The following is a 20,922-nucleotide window of genomic DNA, read 5'->3' on the forward strand; positions in this document are numbered from 1 at the left end:
AGCTTTCGGAGCACTGCTCCTTCGTCAGATGGAGTGAACCCAGATGTGGCACTGCACTTCTTGCAAGAAATGAGCTGTTTTTATTTGTGTACAATAGTTCTCTGTGGAGAGATGTTATCTCTGCACCAGCTTTCAGCCCCCATTTGACATGAATTTGAAAATCACTCTTAAAAAAGAAACTGTGTAGAATGTGCCAGAATTTTTCAGGCCTCTGCTCTACATATGCAACTTCTCCCACGTGACTGTCTCTTTTTCTTAAAACGTTTTAGTACCAATTTTTCCTAATAACGTTATCTGTTGTGAAACTTTGCCTGAATGCGGTACTGGTATGTCTAATAAGTTTCGTTGACATTAGGAAGTTGAGGTAATACTGCAGGAACTTCTAACTATATATTGTAATTCCCCGCACTATTAGAAACTACATGCATGTACTTGAAGCAGCATGAAGTTAGTCTTGTGTGTTTTGGTGACTTCTATGTTTACAAAAAATTGACTTAAATCTCTCCTTACACATAATCATAACAGGTTTTCAGTTTTACGTATTTGCTGCATATCTGTCAGAGCTGGAATTTCACAAATAAAATTTAAGAGGAACTAACAGCAGTGTTTATTTCGTAAAGTAGAATACTTTAGCAATAAAAATGTATTTTTTTTTCTTCAGCTTCAATAGTGAGGAATCATTTGGTCATCGTGTAGGATAAAGGTGCTTCCTTCAGCCTGCGAGGCCATCTGCAAATATTGATGCAATCTTAGAGATTCGTGTAGATATTGATATAAATCTGGGAGTCAGTCTCCTAAGTTCCTGAAGATGTCACCTAGTATAATTTCAATGTTGACTTTTGGCAATTGAAATGATGTGCTTATAAGTCAATGAAACAATGCAAAATCTTCTTCTGGACCTTCCATATCCAAGGAGCCCAGTTTGAAGACCTATAATTCAGGGTATGATCTGAAAATGTGAAATTATTGTGGAAGGAACTTATTCAGTTTTTTAAAAAAAGGTAGAGCAGAAAATGGAAGTCAAAAATGCAGACTCTGCATTCACCTGTTGTATAAAGAACTCCGACACAGCTCGGTTATTGTCAGTTTCAAGCATGTCCTCCCAATCACACATGCCAGTGGATCTCCTTCTCTGTCTGGCAATATTGCTAGGCCCTAGTGAGTACCCAAGAGAGGCTGGGCCCCAATGCCCCTCCCGTATATCTTACCAGGCTGCTGTATCCTCCCAAAATAATACGAAGCTTCATTGTCCTGCTAGATCCCATCTTTTCTCAGCCTTCCTCACAAGTGTTTGCAGATCTCCACACTTCTCCACCAAATGGTGCCTTTTCTCTCTCCATCCCATGGGCCAGTGCTAACAGACCCTGTAACCTGGAGCCCACGTTGTTCAGATAGTAGAGTATCGAGCAAAAGTTACATTGGGTTCAAAACGTTAACTCTGGTTTTTCTCTTCCTACAGAAGCTGCCAGATCTGAGTTTTTCTAGCACTGTTTTTATTATTGTAGAGTATCTTCTAATTTGAGAGTTCAGAGCTCAAGTCCCTGTACACTGTTGTCTTTACAGGATACAGTGGTTACGTTACTGGGCAAATAACCTTGAGACCTGGTTTAACAATCCTGACATAAATTCAGATCCCAACACCCAACACAATTCAATTAAATAAAATCTGGAATAGGAAACCGTACTAGTGGCCTTGAAACTACCGAATTCTCATAAAAACCCATCTGGTTCACTAATGTCCTTCAGAGAATGAAATCTGCCACCCTCATTACATCTGGCCTATGGGTGACTCCATTAGTCATGATTAGAGGATCATGCAGGGGGGTGGGATCCAAAGCAGTAGGGAGACAGAAGGGAAGTTTGAGGACACAAGTTAAAGAGAGCACATTAAGTAGTAAAGGCAGTGTCAGTAATCCTAGTACCAGACAGATCAGGCAAAAGCAAGACAGAGAGCAAGGGAAATCCAGATTAAACTGCATTTATTTCAATGCAAGAGGCCTGACGGGCAAGGCAGATGAACTCGGGGCATGGATGGGTACATGGGACTGGGATATTATAGCAATTACGGAAACATGGCTAAGGGAGGGACAGAGCTGGCAGCTCAATGTTCCAGGGTACAGATGCTATAGAAAAGATGGAACAGGAGAGGAGGGGGAGTTGCACTTTTGATTAGGGAAAACATCACATACTGAGAGGGGATATATCCGAGGGTTCGGCCACTGAGTCTATATGGGTAGAACTGAGAAATAAGAAGGGGGAAATCACTTTGATAGGGTTGTACTATAGGCCCCCAAATAGTCGGCGGGAAATTGAGGAGCAAATATGTAAAGAGATTGCAGATACCTCCAAGAAAAATAGGATAGTAATAGTCGGAGATTTTAACTTTCCCAACATTGACTGGGACAGCCATAGTATTAGAGGGTTGGATGGAAAGAAATTTGTTGAGTGTATTCAGGAGGAATTTCTCATTCAGTATGTGGATGGCCCGATTAGAGAGGGGGCAAAACTTGACCTCCTCTTGGGAAATAAGGAAGGGCAGGTGACAGAAGTGAGGGATCACTTTGGGACCAGTGACCATAATTCTATTAGTTTCAAGATAGCCATGGAGATTGATAGGTCTGGCCCAAAAGTTAAAATTCTAAATTGGGGCAAGGCCAATTTTGATGGTATCAGGCAGGAACTTTCAAATGTTAATTGGGGGAGTCTGTGGGAAGGCAAAGGGACATCTGGTAAGTGGCAGGCTTTCAAAAGTGTGTTAACCTGGGTTCAGGATAAGCACATTCATCTTAGAGTGAAGGGCAATGCTGGCAGAAGTAGGGAACCCTGGATGACTCGGGATATTGAGGCCCTGGTCAAGAAGAAGAAAGAGGCACATGACGTGCATAGGCAGCTGTGATCAAGTGAATCCCTTGAAGAGTATAGGGGATGTAGGAGTAGAGTTAAGAGAGAAATCAGGAGGGCAAAAAGGGGACACAAGATTGTTTTGGCAGATAAGGCAAAAGAGAATCCAAAGAGCTTCTACAAATACATAAAGGGCAAAAGAGTAACAAGGGAGAGAGTAGGGCCTCTTAAGGATCAACAAGGTCATCTATGTGCGGATCCACAAGAGATGGGTGAGATCCTAAATGAATATTTCTCATCAGTATTTACTGTTGAGAAAAGCATGGATGTTAGGGAACTTGGGGAAATAAATAGTGATGTCTTGAGGAGTGTACATATTACAGAGAAGGAGGTGCTGCAAGTCTTAAAGTGCATCAAGGTAGATAAATCCCCGGGAACTGATGAAGTGTATCCAGGACATTGTGGGAGGCTAGGGAGGAAATTGCGGGTCCCTTAGCCGAATAAGTTGAATCATCGATAATCACGGGTGAGGTGCCTGAAGATTGGAGAGTGGCAAATGTTGTGCCTTTGTTTAAAAAGGGCTACAGGGAAAAGCCAGTGAGCCTCACATCTGTGGTGGGTAAGTTGTTGGAAGGTATTTTGAGAGACAGGATCTACCGGCATTTAGAGACGCAAGTACTGATTAGGGACAGTCAGCATGGCTTTGTGAGTGGAAAATCATGTCTCACAAATTTGATTGAGTTTTTTGAAGGGGTAACCAAGAAGGTAGATGAGGGCAGTCAGTTGATGTTGTCTACATGAACTTTAGCAAGGCCTTTGACAAGGTACCACATGGTAGGTTGTTGCATAAGATTAAATCTCACAGGATCCAGGGTGAGGTATCTAAATGGATACAAAATTGGCTTCTGGTTGTAGAGGGTTGTTTTTCAAACTGGAGGCCTGTGACCAGCAGTGTGCCTCAGGGATCACCGTTATTTATCATTTATATTAATGATTTGGATGAGAATATAGAAGGCATGGTTAGTAAGTTTGCAGATGACACCCAGATTGGTGGCATTGTGGACAGTAAAGAAAGTTATCTCCGATTGCAACGGGATCTTAATCAATTGGGCCAGTGGGAGATGGAGTTTAATTTGGACAAATGGCAGATGGAGTTTAATTTAGACAAATGTGGGGTGATGCATTTTGGTAGATTGAACCAGAGCAGGACTTACTCAGTTAATGTTAGGGCGTTGGGGAGAGTTACAGAACAAAGAGATCTAGGGGACATGTTCATAGCTCCTTGAAAGTGGAGTCACAGGTGGACAAAGTGATGAAGAAGACATTCGACATGCTTGGTTTCATCGGTCAGAACATTGAATACAGGAGTTTGGACATCTTGTTGAAGTTGTACAAGACATTAATAAGGCCACACTTGGAATACAGTGTACAGTTCTGGTCACCCTATTATAGAAAGGATATTATTAAACTAGAAAGAGTGCAGAAGAGATTTACTAGGATGCTACCGGGACTTGATGGTTTGAGTTATGAGGAGAGGCTGGATAGACTAGGGCTTTTTTCTCCGGAGCATAGGAGGCTGAGGGGTGATCTTGTAGCGCTCTATAAAATAATGAGGGGCACAGATCCGCTAGATAGTCAATATCTTTTCTCAAAGGTAGGGGAGTCTAAAACTAGAGGGCATAGGTTTAAGGTGAGAGGGGAGAGATACAGGTGTCCAGAGAGGCAATTTTTTCACAGAGGGTGGTGAGTGTCTGGAGGTAGTAGTAGAGGCAGGTACAATTTTGTCTTTTAAAACGCATTTAAACTGTTACATGGGTAAGATGGTATAGAAGGATGTGGGCAATTGAGATTAGCTTGGGGGTTTAAAAAAAAAAGGGTGGCATGGACAAGTTGGGCCATGCTGTAAACCTCTATGACTCTAACCTCTATGACCACCTTCAGATAGCTTGGTAAAACCTGTGTGTTAAATAAAACTTTCACCTCTTTGCCACTCCTGGATGTGGTGAAAATATAGGTAAACAATGTCCCCTGCTTCCTCTGTCTATTTCCAATAGGTACATCTCTAACCATTCTACAACCTACAGCCAGTTGTATCTACACTATTTCTAGGAGGGTAAAAGGCCATGAGTCCAATAGCAGCACCTCCTTTTTCTAGAACAGATCTTGAGGGATTTTTACCCTTCTCAATATCGGACATTGTTGATGGACAGCTCAGACCCTGTGACTCATGCATGAATCCTTCAGCAAAAATCATGGCTGGTATCAATCACCTATTTATAAACTGGTCGTATTCCTGCACTCAGTCATACCATTATGACCATGACCTTACAAGAACTGAAGAGCCAACTCAGTAGATGTTGGGTTTCTGCCCACTGGATATTGAAGATCCATTGCAATGAGCAGGCTAACGTACCTGGAAACTAGCATGAAAAAAATCCCTCCCTCCTTAGATTTCGGAAAGATCCCAACAAATTGGAAAATCAGATGTAAAACTTCTCTTCAAGAAAGGGGAGGAAATAAAGTGGGAGTCTATAAGCCTGTTAGCCTAACATCTGTCATTGGAAAAATGCTGGAATCCATTATTAAGGAAGTAGTAGCAGGATATTTAAAAAATCATAATGCAATCAAGCAGAGTCAACATGATTTATGAAATGGAAATCATGGCCAAAAATGGGAGCTTGAAACACATTCCCGCCAGCTTCAGCAGCTCTGACGCCATATTACACTCTAACAAGCATTGACCAGCATAAGGTGGGATTGCCATCCCTCACTGAGGAAGAAATCCCAACTTGGAGAGCTGCTGGCCAATCAGATTAGTTGGCAGCTCTCCAGTCCCTCCAGGCACAGTGCTGCAGTGGTCAGAAGAGGCACTGCAGGGAGCTCCCTGTCACTAAGTCCCATAACCTGGAGGACAGATAAGTGGCAGGGATCCCAGGCCTGCAGAGAAGGGAACATCTGGAGAGTGTGAAGTGTCAATCTGGGTCTTGGGAGGGGGAGTGGGGGTCTGCACGTCACAGGGCCTTAAGAGGAGGAAGCCTCAGTCAGAAGGGGGCTTCTGGTGGAGGCCCCCTTGCCTGAGATCGAACTTACTTTATTTTTCTGCTTCTAAGCTGTCATCTGCCCGTCAACCTAAAAATGAGGCTGACCAGGAAAAGGCCATCAAGTGTTGGGGTAAAATATTAGTGTGGATAGAGGATTGACCAACTAACGGGCAGCAGAGAGTTGGGATAAATGGGCCATTTTAAGGTTGGCAAACTGTGACCAGTGGGGTGCCACAGGGTTCAGTTCTGGGGCCTCAACAATCTATCTTCTATATTAATGACTTGGATGAAGAAACTTAATATTTTTAGCCAAACTTGCTGACAATACAAAGAAAGGTAGGGAAGCAAGTTGCAAGGAGGAAACCAAGTCTGCAAAAGGATATAAATAGGTTAAACGGGTGGGCAAAAATTTGGCAGATGGAGTATATCATTGGAAAATATGAGGTTGTCCACTTTGTTCAGAAGAATAGAAAAGCAGAATATTATTTAAATGAAGAGGCTCAGAATGCTGCAGTATAGAGGGATCTGGGTGACATTCTGCATGAATCACAAAAAGCAGAGTAAGAAGTCTCACAAAACCAGGTTAAAGTCCAACAGGTTTATTTGGAATTGCAAAAAGCAGGTATAGCAAGTAATTGGGGAGACTAATGCCAGAGGTTCTCGCCTATATTACAAGGGGGATTGAACATAAAAGTAGAAAAATCTTAGTGCAACTGCACAGGATCTTGGCGAGACCACAGTAAAAATAATGTGTATAGTTTTGGTCTCCTTACTCAAGATATATTCCAATCCAAACAGGAGTATATGTGGCCTCCATCTAACCTTGGGAAGTATCAACCAGTGTGGGACCTATTCTTTGGATTTCATTCAACACAAGCTGCCCTTCCTGTCAACCCACTATCCACTAATGTCATCAGCTCCAGACAATATGGCCGTTGAAATATAGAACTCCCTTCCTCCAATCTCCAGGCCAAATTCATCTCGAAAACCAAGACTCCTTGTTGCTCTCAATGGAAGCAGGATAATGCCAAAACATCTGTACACTCAGCTGCATTGTGTTCATTGCACAAACACGGTGTAATCAAAATGTAACAAAAATTTATGTCATATGTATGTGGGTCTACATATAAATGTATAATTCTTAAAACATATTTCTGGATATAGTTTTTGGCGTATCAAATTTTAAAAAGCTGAGGGGACAGATAAGATATTGGGACCTTATTTTGTATAGTACAAAGTAATGCAGTTATATAAATAAACACATTATTTTTGCTTTATTGAAGTACAAATCAATGATCCTCGTATTTAAATATCTCTGCTTTTTACATAATGCTCTGCTGAACAGTTTGCAAATGATTAATTTTTTGGGGCTGGATTGATATTTAAAATGGGTGAACTTCATACAAAAATTGAATGGACAGATTTGTTTGTTTACCTTGTATGATAGTATAAATAAAGTGTTTTATGCTATAGGTTTAAAAGGAATGGAAGCACAGGCCGCTGCTGGCTTATAGTTCCCAGAATGGCCCTTTTAGCTGTCACCCTCTGGCAGGACTGATGTTTTGGAGGTCATGGCACATGTCACGGTCTCTATTTGAATGTTCCTTGCGGCAACAGCACTACCTGAACCAGCACTGTTCAGCTCCACTCAGCAGTGGGCCTGGGCTTCATTGCATTTTGTTCCTGGTTTAATGTTAGTTACAGGGTCTCCAGTACTCAGAACCTGCAATACTGCCTTATTGTCCATCCTTAAAATACATAAAGTAAAAAGTTAAAGTAAGGTTTGTTTATTAGTGTCACAAGTAGGCTTACATTAACACTGAAATGAAGTCACTGTGAAAATCCCCGAGTTGCCACATTCCAGCGCCTCTTCGGGTACACTGAGAGAGAATTTAGTATGGCCAACGCATCTAACCAGCACGTCTTTTGGACTGGGAGGAAACCGGAGCACCGGAGGAAATCCACACAGACACAGGGAGAACGTGCAGGCTCCACACAGACAGTGACCCAAGCCGGGAATCGAACCTGGGTCCCGAGTGCTGTGAGGCAGCAGTGCTAACCACTGTGCCGCCCCGATAAACTGTATTCATAGAATCATACAGCACAGAAGAAGTCCTTCGGTCCATCGAGTCTGCACCAACACATTAGAAACACCTGAATTCCCATCTGCCAGCACTTGGCCCATAGCCCTGATTGCAGGAGATCCATTAGCAAAGTGTAAATGTACAGTGGAACCTCACTAATATTACTTACAGATACCAAAAAGAATTAATCATCCGGCAGAAAAATAGAAACACACATTTGAATCATGGCTCTTTGTTCAAACTCAATTTTGAGGAAGGATCTCTGTTGAAAATATTCAATTAATGACTGATTTGAATATATCCAGCATTTTTAAATTTCGAGTGTTCAGTATTTGTGGTTAGTTGTTTTTCTTCCTGTGACTAATGTGACACAAAGTCAAACCAAATTCTTGACCATTTGCTATGAAGGAAAATTGGTGTGCCAGAGGGCAGTGTTTAGGCATGACCCCCCACCCTCCCAAGCGCTGCGCTCACCTGAACTCCCCTGGGAGATCTGCTTGTCAGGTGCGTGCCTTGGGTGCTTGGGTTTCACACCGTTCTGCCGACACGCTGACGTGAATATATTTTCTGACGGGATGAAGGGGATGATTTGGGCGTGAAGGCCTGATAATATGTTAATGAATGTGAATGTTCCCGATGTTGAATGTCAGGAAACGTGCCCTGTCACTGACGGAGGCAGGGGACAATCTTGTTACACCTTTATGTCGATTTCAGAGTTCTCGCAAAATTTTCTGCCTCTGTCGCCAAATCTGCCTGACGACATCGGGAGTGGAAAATCCCGGCCTATCATGTGGTGTGCTGACCAGCCATGTAGTAACATCACAACTATGATGCAAGTCCATACTGAGTTACCTGACATGTGGAGATGATGGAGTTGGTTTAATGTTTCTTGGTAGAAAGGGGAAATTTGGCCAGCACTCTCTCCCAACTGGCATCCAGTGATTCTCGCAGGAAGTTGCACAGATTGTTGTTAAGTGGGAACACAGACTTGGTAGTAATGCTTTGCAAAATTAAACAGTTTACCAGCCCACTCTGTGAAAGCTCACCACTGAAGATAAATCTCATTATAACCTTAGACCAAACCAATGGTAATATATTGGGAAGTGTGGATGTACAAAGGTATCTGGGTGTCCTTGTACACCAGTCAGTGAAAGTAGAGAGGTAGGTGCAGCAAGCAATTAGGAAAGCAAATGGTATGTTGGCCTTCATTGCAGAAGGATTTGAGTTCAAGAGTGGGGATGTCTTACTGCAGATTTACAAGGCCCTGGTGAGACCACACCAGGAGTATTACATGCAGTTTTGGTCTCCCTACCTAATAAAGGATATCTTTGCCACAGAGGAAATGCAGCAGAGGTTCATTCGACTGCTACCAGGGTTGACGGGCCTGTCCCATGAGGGGAGATTGGTTCGACTGGGCTTGTGTTCATCAGAGTTTAAAAGGATGAAAGGAGATCTGATTGAAATGTATTAAATTCTGACAGGATTGGACAGATTGGTTGCAGGGAAGATGTTTTCTCTGGTTGGGGAACCTAGAACCAGTACACAAAGTCTCAGGTAAAGGGGTGGACCATTTAGGACTGAGATGAGGAAAATTTTCTTCATTCAAAGAGTAGTGAACCAGTGGAATTCCCTACCACAGAAGGCTGTGAAGGCCAAGTCCCTGAATGTATTCAAGAAAGGGATAGATGATTTTTTAGATTTTAGTGGCATCATGGGGTATGGGAAGAAAGGTATTGAAAAATGGTATTGAAATAGAGAATCAGCCATGATCATATTTAATGGCAGAACAGGCTCGAAGAGCTGAATGGTCTACTCCTAGTTTCTCTGGACAAAAGAGCTGAATTTCACAGGTGAGGTTAGAGTGACTGCCCTTGACATCAAGGCAGTATTTGAACAAGTGTGGCATCAAGGAGCCTTAGTAAAATTGAAGTCTGGAATCAGTGAGAAAACTCTCCACTGGTTAGAATTGTACCAAACCCTAAGAGGGTTATGATTATTGGAGTCAATCATTTAGCCCCAGGACATTGCTGCAGGAGTTTTTCAGGTTTGTTAGTGTCCTAGGACCAACCATCAGCAGTGACGTTCCTGCATCATGTGGCGATGCTCACTGGTTGCACAATGTTCAGAACCATTTGTGACTCTCAGATACTGAAGCAGTCCATGCCCATGTGCAGCAAAACCTGGACAATATCCAGGCTTGAGCTCACAACTGGCAAGTAACAGTTGCTCCACAGATGTGCCAGGCAATGATTATCTCCAACAAGAGAAAATCTAACCATCTCCCCCATGACATTCAATGGCATTATTACTGCTGAATCCCCTACTATCAATATCCTGCGGGTTACCATTGATCAGAAAGACAACCAGAGCAGCCTCATAAATACAGTAACTATATGAGCAGGTCAGAAGCTAAGAATGCTGCGGCAAGTAACTGACTTTCCAAAGCCTGTCCATCATCCACAAGGCACAAGTCAGGAGTGTGGGGGAATACTCTCCATTTGCCTGGATGAGTGCAGCTCCAACAACATTCAAGAAGTTTGACACCATTCAGGACAAAGCAGCCCGCTTGATTGGCACTCCATCCAAAAATATTCACACCTTCCACCACCAGCGCACAGTGAGCAGTGTACACCATCTACAAGATGCACTGGAGCAACTCACCAAGGATCTTTGATAGCAGCTTCCAAATTCTCAACATCTAACACCTAGAAGAACAAGGTCAGCAAGTGCATGGAAACATCCCCACCTCAGGTTCCTCTCCAAATCACACAGCATCCTAACTTGCAGCTATATTGCTGCTATTTCACTGTCACAGGGTCAAAAATCTGGAACTCCCTTCCTAACTGCACTGTGGGTGTTATCAACACCATGTGGACTGCAGGAGTTTAAGAACCACCACCACTTTCTCAAGGGCAAGTTAAAGATGGGCAACAATTGTTGTTGCAGCAATGTCCTGGGGCTAAATGATTGACTCCAATAATCATAACCCTCTTTCTTAGGGTTTGGTACAATTCTAACCAACATGATGTTCATGTCTTTTGAACAAATTTATAAAAATGAAATAACCTGAGTACCCTTGAAATCATACTGCAGTAGGATGTTGCTGTCTTCTAGAGGGAAGCAACTTGAAAAAATTCCCAGCTTATTAACATTATTTTAAACGTGTGTGTAAACTTGTGCTATTCTTATGACAGAGATTGACCATTCCGAAGGGCTGTCCTGCCAGTTTTGCACAACTACAGCGCCAGTGCTGGGAAACTGATCCCAAAGTAAGTACTGAGATCTTCAATTTATTTTTACATCAAAGAAATGATATTGATTACCGAGTTGCTTTGAGGGGAGGGTACTGTTAGGGAGATTCTGCTGCTACTGCATTATGTAGTACAAAATTTGCAGCCTTTGGAAACCCACATTTTCATGGGTCCTCAAAGCTGCCAACAATCTCGACTTTCTATAAATGAGATAAATGGAAGAGACCACTCCTCAGTGGTGAAAGATCTCTGCCTGTGAGCCATTCCTGGAATCACATGTTGTATATAAAAGTGCCCTTAACGTCCCAATAATACATGACAATGCAGACCTCCGTACCTCTGTTTTAGACTTCCAAAAATGTTGATGGGCTTAACAAATGTAACCATTTTTAATCATAGTTCTTTCACACAGCCAGAAACATCTTGTGCAATGTTCCAAAAATGCACTGATTTTGAGTTAGAGCAGTGTACTGTGTTTTAAGTGTAAAGAGTACAACAGCTGTGGTTCTCGGCTACAACCTCAGAAATGGTGCTTTTATTTTGCAATCATATTGCATTGTACCAAACTTCATGGGCTCTTAACTCCCATTTATGTTAATCACACAATGTGGCTCTCCATAAGTCGAAGGGAGGTCTGATTGAGAATACTGCCTTGTTTCCTTCTGCAGCAGAATGGTGTCACTGTGGCTCTTAGTTTCCATCAGTTCTAAGTGGGCTGCTGTCGCGATTGGCTGCATGCCACACCTCGGGGCTGCCACTATCCTTCTTGAAGCTAATGTTACTAAAACTCCACATTTCCCTCCCATAAAAATACAATCAGCATCCAGTATCTGAAAAACCTAGTACTGTTCTTGCAGAAAATTACTGACAAGAGCTTCACCATTTAGCGTGGGTGCACTGGACTCTTGCTGCTGATATTTATGTCACAAGTCACATTTATAAGCCAGAAGTGGGGCCAGTGAATCTGGCAGCTTTCAAATTTGTTCAAAGCAGTGGTCTACTGCTGTCACAATAATGAAGGTTACATTTATGAGAGCAGCTACCAACAGGAGACCTGGGCTTTCACTCTCAGCTGTGCTCTTGTAACAGAATAGGACCAGTAGAATTTTTGATTCTGGTGGTCTTTGCCAGAATCATTTTAGATGCTGATATTTTACATTTGCAGTTTTTATATCCAGCACATGGCTATTTAAAGCAAGAAGTATCTCTGGCATTTCCTTTTCCTTTCCTTGCTGTTAGAATTCAGCGCTTTTAGCATCCACTTTCCTTTCTTTGCCAATTTGTCAATCACAGTAACCACACTGTTGTACTTGTTGGTGATTATTGCAGAAGTGGATTAAAAGACCCTGCAATGTTGGTCACTGTTGTTGACACTGTAGAAAAGCAATAGCCTCCACACACTATTTTAAGGCTAAAAGGTATAAATGATTTTAAGAAAATCAAAGATTTCAGTGATATGATTATCCATAAATAATCAAATTGTTTAATTTAAATAGGAACATAAGAATAGTCATTCAGCCTGTTCCGTTATTCATTGAGAGCATGGCTGATCTACATCTTAACTCTATCCGCTTGCCTTGGTTTAAAGTCTTTTTTTTAATAACCATGCCTAGCAAAATTCTATCAGTTTCAGATTTAAACTTTTTAATTGAACTAGCATCTACTGCTTTTTGTAGCAGTGGTTTCCACACTTCTACCATTCTTTGCATGGAGAATTATTTAATGGGTTCTCCCCAGAGGTGCTGGCTCTCATTTGATGGTTGTGTCCCCTTGCCCTAGATTCCCCTACCAGCTAAAATTTTTCTCATATCCAGGCAGCATGGTGGCACAGTGGTTAGCACTGCTGTCACACAGTGGTTAGCACTGCTGCCTCACAGTGCCAGGGACCCAGGTTCGATTCTGGCCTTGGGTCACTATCTGTGCGGAGTTTGCATGTTCTCCCCGTGTCTGCGTGGGTTTCCTCCAGATGCTCCGGTTTCCGCCCACGTTCCAAAGATGTGCAGGTTAGGTTGATTGGCCATGCTAAATTGCCCCTTAGTGTCAGGATAAATACTTGGGGTTACTGGGATAGGGCCTGGGTGGGATTGTTGACAGCGCAGACTCAGTGGGCCAAATAGCTTCCTCCTTGTACTGCATTCTATATTTTTATATCCATATCTTTCAAACTCCCCTAAACCACTCTTTATTCCATGGAATACAAGCTGTTATGATTTCTCTACAGACTGATAACTTTGAAAAAAAGAAGTTCAAGCTTCCAGTTGAAATGATGACACAAGATTTCACATTTTAAGACTTTTACTATAATGAACAGATTAAAAGCAGTACAACCAAACACCCTTGTAGACAACTAATACTTTAAACTACAGAACAGAACTTTCCCCTTTTACTCTTAACGCAACTAAAAAACCTACCTTGTCGGTATGCCTTGCACTGTCCCTTAAATGGTCATTCTATTTTTATGAATCTAGTCCAAAGTATTTCAAAATTCTTGCGGGTTTACATTTATTCCTTTCCTTTTGGAGCCTGATAACATTTAACCACTGAATTGTCTTTCAGACTGTGGGATTTTCCTGATCATTTTCCCTTTACCACAAACTAGACGAATTTTCCAGTCTCATTTCAAATCCTCGTGAACCTGGTCTTTTTAATCCGGCCGTGTGTTACTATACCAAATCCTGCATGATAAACCTTGGAGACTTCAGCCTGTAACTGCTCCGTCTCACCTAGATCCTGGCAGACTGCTTTTGTGAATTTTCAGGAATATCTTAGAAACCGTTCCCCTCTCAAAGCCCATCTCTACGACAAAGTGAATCACATGCACCTTATATCCAGATAGAAATGCTGATTAACTCTCCTTAAGACCTCACTTCTCTTTTATATTGGTAGCGAATAGTCAGTTTAAAGCAAAACTATTTACATTCTCAACACCTTCCTTGAACTTCAGAGATTAGCAGTGTAACTACAGTAGATACAAATGTTGCTGCAGTTGTCTTCAAGTGTGAACATCTTGCACCTTCTTCCATCAAAACAGTCTGGGCTTCCTTTTTAATGGCCACATCATCCAGGCTTATTGTTAGGCAGACTTCAGAACAAGTCACATGCCACCTTCATGTATATCCCAAATTAAAGACACAGTCCCGAAATGGAACAATCTTCTAAACATCATATTTGTTGCAAATCCTAGTTCATATCCCTTCTCACAATCCAGTGTTTGGAGCCCTTGTCACCTTCTGATGAATTTGCACTGTTTTGCATCCAAGGCCAGTATCTCCTTACTGAGGTACAGTGCCCTAAACTGTATAACTACGCAAGACATGGTCCAACCAGGATTTTGTGTAGCTATGGCAAAGTTTCCTCCCCTTTTATATGCTTGCCCTTTTAATTACAAAGGCTAACATTTATTGTATCTAATACATTATAATGATGGCTGTATATGGGCCCCTAAATCTCTTCGGATCTTCACTGTTAAATGATAATAGATAGCTGCACTATCTAACATTTATTTGGTCCAATAGGGATGATTGAATACTGAACTGCATCTGCAAAAAAATCTGTCAACGTCTCTTTGTGACTTTATGGTCATTTGCATGCTACTTATTGTTGTATCAGTCTTTGCACCAACCAATCTATGGTCAGTCAGTAATGGGGCATCTCAACTTTTGTACAATGTGTATGTTTCTGCCAGCTATCAACATCCTTATCTTTCATTTACATTAAATTTATAGAAGACATTGTGCACAGCAGAAGAAGTTATTTGATTGCTGAATTTATGTTTGCTTGTTGTTGGTTTCTACAGAGAAGGCCAAACTTTAAGCAGATCTTGGGGATTCTTGAAATTATGTCACATGACAGCAAACTTCCAGACCAGTGCAATTCCTTCTTGCACAATAAAGCTCAGTGGAGGTAGGCTTGTATCCTCTTTCAGCATGTATTAAGGTTAGTTTAATCAAGTAAGCCTTTAAGCTTTGGAGTATGTGGGAAATAATACCACAATTGGGCTATTGTTTCTGTATCATTGGTATGGTACTCGAAAAACGACACACCGAGATTTGCGATATGTGAGTGCAGCTATCTATTGTGTGAATTGAGGGTTTCTCGAGAAAAGCCTGTGTTTTATGTTGTTTCTTTTGCAATGTAAAAAGTGAGTTTGTCTCCCTTACATGCCAGATTTCTATCTCCCCACCTGCCACAGAATCGGAGCGGCAGAAAACGGAAATGTCCGTTGACCTCGGGCGGGAATTTCCGGTCTCGCTCGAGCGGGGCTGTAAAATCCCGCCCCTAGTGTGTGTCGGCTTCAGGGGTATTACACACCTACTGTCAATAGCACACTATCACTACGGAAACATTATTCTGCAATTTCAAAATCCCAAATATATAAACAGGTTAAGTACTGATAGCTTTAACTCATATTTTCATGCTTTTTGGCAGCCTACATGAAGATTATCACTTTGAAATTAACTTGATTCTTTAATCCCACAAAGTAGCTTTAAATATCCCACAATTCCTAGTCATCGTTCAGCTTTGCCATTTATGTTTAACAATCTTAATAGTTACTGAACTGAAATAATAAACACAAATGATGATTGCCTGGAACGGTGAAACTATCGTCATTATGGGAGGAGTCATGGATTGTGATTGTCTAACCTGTGCTGCCAAAAATGTTATTAACTCAGCTTTAGTCTGAATAATTGAGTGATGCTTGTAAAATTAATTACTATCTCCTTAGCACCTTTGAGGGATTGTATATAGAAACATAGAAAAACTACAGCACAAAACAGGCCCTTCGGCCCCACAAGTTGTGCCGAACATATCCCTACCTTCTAGGCCTACCTATAACCCTCCATCCTATTAAGTCCCATGTACTCATCCAGGAGTATCTTAAAATACCCTATTGAGTTTGCCTTCACCACCACTGACAGCAGCCGATTCCACTCGCCCACCACCCTCTGTGTGAAAAACTTCCCCCTAACATTTCCCCTGTACCTACCCCCCAGCACCTTAAACCTGTGTCCCCTCGTAGCAGCCATTTCCACCCTGGGAAAAAGCCTCTGAGAGTCCACCCGATCTATGCCTCTCAACATCTTATATACCTCTATTAGGTCTCCTCTCATCCTACGTCTCTCCAAGGAGAATGGCCTAGCAAACCACTCAGTTCAAGGGCAACTAGGATTGGGAAATAAATGCTGCCCAGCCAGCAATGCCCATGTCCCACAATCAATAAAATAAAAAAAAGGATTTCATAGATCCTCAATTGTTTTGGATTTATATCAGAATGGCTTGACAGTGCAAAATGTTTGCTAGGGCCTATCCCAATTTTCTGGATTGGGGTTGGCCCTAGCAAGCAGACTCTGCAGAGTCAACATGGTTTTATGAAAGGGAAATAATGTTTAAGCAATTTATTGGTGTTCTTTGAAGGAGTCACACATGTGTTGTGGATGAAGGGAACCTGATGGATGTACTGTACTTAGATTTCCAGAAGGCATTTGATAAGGTGCCACATCAAAAGTTATTGTGGAAAATAAAAGCTCATAGTGTAGGGGTAACATATAAGCATGGATAGAAGATTGGCTAACTAACAGAAAACAGAGGGTAACCATAAATGGGTATTTTTCTGTTTGGTGGAATGTAACAAGTGGTGTGCCACAGGGATCAATGTTGGGGCCTCAACTTTTTCCAATTTGTGTATATGACTTAGATCAAGGGACTGAAGGTATGGTTGCTGAATTTGCTGATGATATAAAGATAGGTGGGAAAGTAAATTGTGAAGCGGACGTTTGAAGGCTACTTTGGGACACAGGTAGGTTTAGCAAGTGGGCAAAGATCCGGCAAATGGAGCATAATGTGCAAAACTGAAATTGTCAATATTGACAGGAAGAATAAAAAAGCTGATGTCTAAATGATAAGGGATTGCAGAATTCTGAGGTTCTGGGTGGCCTAGTGCATGAATCACAAAAAGGCTGGTATACAGGTACAGCAAGTAATTAGAAAATAATGTTATTGTTTATTGAGGGAAATTGAATATTAAGGTGGGGAGGTTATGCTTGAATTATGCATGAAATTAGTGAGTCCACATTTGGAGTAATGTACGTTGGAAAGTCTTTGATCATGAACACAGCAAAAACGATATCGATATTGGCCTTGGTTGATGCAGTTGGTCATTATCTGTTTCCATTACTTTCTTCTGAACCAACATGAATTTTGAAGTATTGATCATGTTGAAAATCTTACCAGCACTTACAGTTTGAACTCACAGCTGAAAAATGGTCACTTGGTTGAGGTATTGGAGGGTGGCTGCCACTTATTGAACCAGTTAGTGGCCGAGATTTCCAGCCATTCTCCTGCTGATGGCAAACCCCCGCCGTGGGTTTTCCTGTGGTGAGAAATTGGTGGGATCCGAAGATCCCGCCACCGGCCAGTAGTGGGCAGCCTCCGCTGCCATAAAACAAGCCGCAGAGGCAGTGGAAAATCCCACCTAGTGTCTTCAGAAAAGGAGGGTTGAAAATTATTGGGGTGGGGGAAATACTACTCAAAGAAAATCACAGCAGAATATTTACAGATGTATGAGATGAAGGCAAAGGAGGATGTTGAAATTATTCGGAATGACCAATTGGCAGGATGTTTAACTATTGTTGGGCTCCATTGATGTGGCAGCTGCAGGTATCAGTGGATGACTGGGAAGCTAACTACATTTTGTAATAAATACTCACTGTTGTTCAATGGTTCTCGCTCAGGTTCGTTTTAAGTAATTACTGGCATTGTACTAGGCGTCGGTTAATTCTGAACTACGTTCTGACAGCAGCCATGGTCAACATAGAAAGAAAAACCTGGCAGAAGAAAATGGTTAATTAGAAGTAGAACAACGCAAATGGGCTGTTGATACATTCCATGAAAGTTCTGCAATCAAATTGTCGAATCAAGAAAATCAATTATAGCAAACATTTACAGTCTGAATGGAAAAAGTGAATGTGAGCATGAGGTGAAGAGTTATTTTTATGTGTCACATGAGACCATATAAATAGCATTGCTCAGTGCTGAAAACATACTGGCAGTGACTCAGCGGAGACCAATGAGCAGTGCATGGTTTGCATGTTGCAGCTGTATACTGTATAACATCTGCGTCATGCCTTCTAAAGTGTGCAGGTTGTTATTGTGATTAATTTATTGCACATTATAATTCCTTGTTTTAAAGATTGGGTCAGGACTGAGATGCAGAAATTATTTGATTGATTAGATCAATTATTCATAACTTTAATAAGATTAAAATAGTAAACTAAATTTCTTGAGCAGGAACAGAAACAGTTGATTCTAACGATGGTGGATGAAATGGGTGTTGCAATTAGTAAAATGTAGTCCTGTTTAAATAAAAAGCTTTTGGTAAATGGCTCATTGAGAAACAAACCAGGCACATTTGGGGAAAATGCCTCTGACTGGGGAATATGATCCCAAAAACAATGATGGAAATCATGCAACCGTATGTTAAAGTGCAGTGGGCTGGGAGACTCCAGCGGTGGCCGTGTAGCAGGCTTCTCGCTGGGCACCATGGCCTCCGCACGTCTCCAGCCACCGGATTTCCGGTGCCTTGGCGCGGAGCTGTATAAATTATGCAAATAGTGATTTAAATGTAATTAGTGTGGGACTGATGTCTCCAGGCCCACTACCCTTGCCTCCCCCACCAGAAGTGATTCACTCCAGCAGGGTTTTACAATAGCTCTTCACTAGCGGGGAGCTGACGGTCCCACCCCGCTGGAGTGAATGGAGGGCAATTGAGGCCCCCCCCCCCCCCCACCCCCAAGAGGTCGTGGGTAAGGGGGGAGTTCCCCAGGCATTGCCAGCTTGGCAGTGCCAGCCTGGCCCCCTGGCACTGCCCAAGGGGTAAAGTACCAATGCCCAAGGTGCACCTTGGCACTGTTCACTGGGCATCAAGCAGCGCCAAGGAGGCGGGGCCAGGTGGGGGTGAGGCTGGCTGTGTGGGGCTACTACACATGCCCCGATTTCAGCGCTGGCAGATCGGCAAAAGCGCAGTGGCCCGCTGAGCGCTATGCTGCCAGCTTCTTCAGTGGGAATAGGCCCCAGCCTTGATTTTAGTGATATTCATGTCAGTGCCCTCTGAGTGCACAAAGTGTGGGAGATTCATTTTTCAAATCCCGCTGAAAAAACCAGTGGGATTTACTCCAGTTTTCACGCAAATTCGACACTTCAGATTTTTTGGGGAGAATCCCACCCCTTATTCTATTCTATTCTATCAAAGTAAGTCTGGAAAAACAATATATATAATATCATGTGTTATAGTTAAATGTTAACCCGTTTATCCCACAAATAATTACTTAATTATTTAAGTTAATTCATTGTTCTCCCAATTACGAACATTTTCTAACTCCCCCCAGTAGAGAGGTTTGAGACCCCGCCCACCCTGATGATTATTAGTGCAGGACTGGTCAAGAATTATTAAAAGGTGCACAAAATCAAGACTGCTTTCCTTCCTGCACAACACTTTTCCTCAAAGATGTGATTGATTTGGGAACCACCACTTGTGGCACATGACAACCTGGGTTTACAAGTTTGGCACAGTGGTTTTAACAAACTTAGGGCCATAACTTACTGGCTTCCCAATGTCACATTTGGGGGTGACCTCAAAGAAGCACTGGGGACTCCCTCTTGGAAGTAAGGATTTAGCCGGCAATTTTCTAGAAGGGATAACCTCTCCAGGACAATTCCGCTGGGCTGGAATTTAAATTGCTAACTTTGTTCGGATGGTTCTGCCAGTTTTACACCCATGGTTACTCTGAAAGAGTTAGAAGGAAAAAAACACTTCTAACATAAGAGTAACTATTTTAAACACCCAGACCAAGCCCAGCACGATACACCCAATCCTCTAGGGGATCTCCCACACTACCCTAAACTCCAAATGACCCCCCCCCCCACACCTGACCCCCAGAGGACCCCTCACCAATGTCCAAACCCCCACCCCACATCCTGTTCACTTTTACCTTTGAAATCTATCTTCTCCCTTTCAACGGTCCCTTAAAACTCACCTGCTTTATGGCAGCTAGTGCTGTAAAATGAGGGCATGTCCTCCTTCGTTGCACTCCTTTTGCAGCTGGAGCCCCTGGGCTGCTTTGTTGTTTCAGTCTCACTCAGTCAAGAAGGCCGGGTGAGACAGATGCTTTGGATTTCAAATGAAGGTAATTCACTTCTGACGGGCAATCCGCCACTTTGGAGAATTTACGAGCCTTAACCTTGCAGTGATAAGCTAGGTACAGTAACTCATGAGTAACGTTGATGAAGCAGTAGTCTGGACAGCATGGTCCCATTTCTGTACAATAACTAAGCAGGAAGGGATTCGGAGTATGGTCAATGTGGAAAATTGAATTTGGAGATCAGTTCAGGGAAAAATGGACTTCCAGGGTGGAACTGTCCAATCCGGGAACTAAGTCTCTTGGCCAGGGCTGGAGCGTGGACTGTTTCTCACTGCGGAGGCTGGCAGGAAACCACACCAAATCTTCTGACCCCAACCTCATTAATTATGCAACCGGGAATTTGACGTTGTATTTTGTGACAGGACGGGCCTCATGACACATTGTCTGCTATTGTATCCGGGCACCATGTTGAAACGTTGCTCTACATCGCTGACCCACTATTGAAGAAAGAAGATGGGCCTCCTGAAAAAGAAGATGGACCTCCAGGAACACTCTGAGGCTGGAAGAT

General features: G+C 42.4%; 1 protein-coding gene across 2 annotated transcripts in view; it reads left to right on the forward strand.

Annotated features, from left to right (window-relative positions):
• The window catches only part of LOC144503682 (mitogen-activated protein kinase kinase kinase 20-like), a 74,835-nt gene that overhangs the window by 49,424 nt on the left and 4,489 nt on the right, over positions 1-20,922 (forward strand). For both annotated transcript variants that reach the window (XM_078228403.1, XM_078228404.1), the window contains exons 9-10: positions 11,161-11,235; positions 15,014-15,120. In XM_078228403.1, the coding sequence (XP_078084529.1) occupies positions 11,161-11,235; positions 15,014-15,120 (182 nt within the window). The remainder of the gene's footprint in view (positions 1-11,160; positions 11,236-15,013; positions 15,121-20,922) is intronic.

The sequence above is a fragment of the Mustelus asterias genome, chromosome 14 (assembly GCF_964213995.1).
Source record: "Mustelus asterias chromosome 14, sMusAst1.hap1.1, whole genome shotgun sequence".
In the NCBI taxonomy this organism is placed as follows: domain Eukaryota; kingdom Metazoa; phylum Chordata; class Chondrichthyes; order Carcharhiniformes; family Triakidae; genus Mustelus; species Mustelus asterias.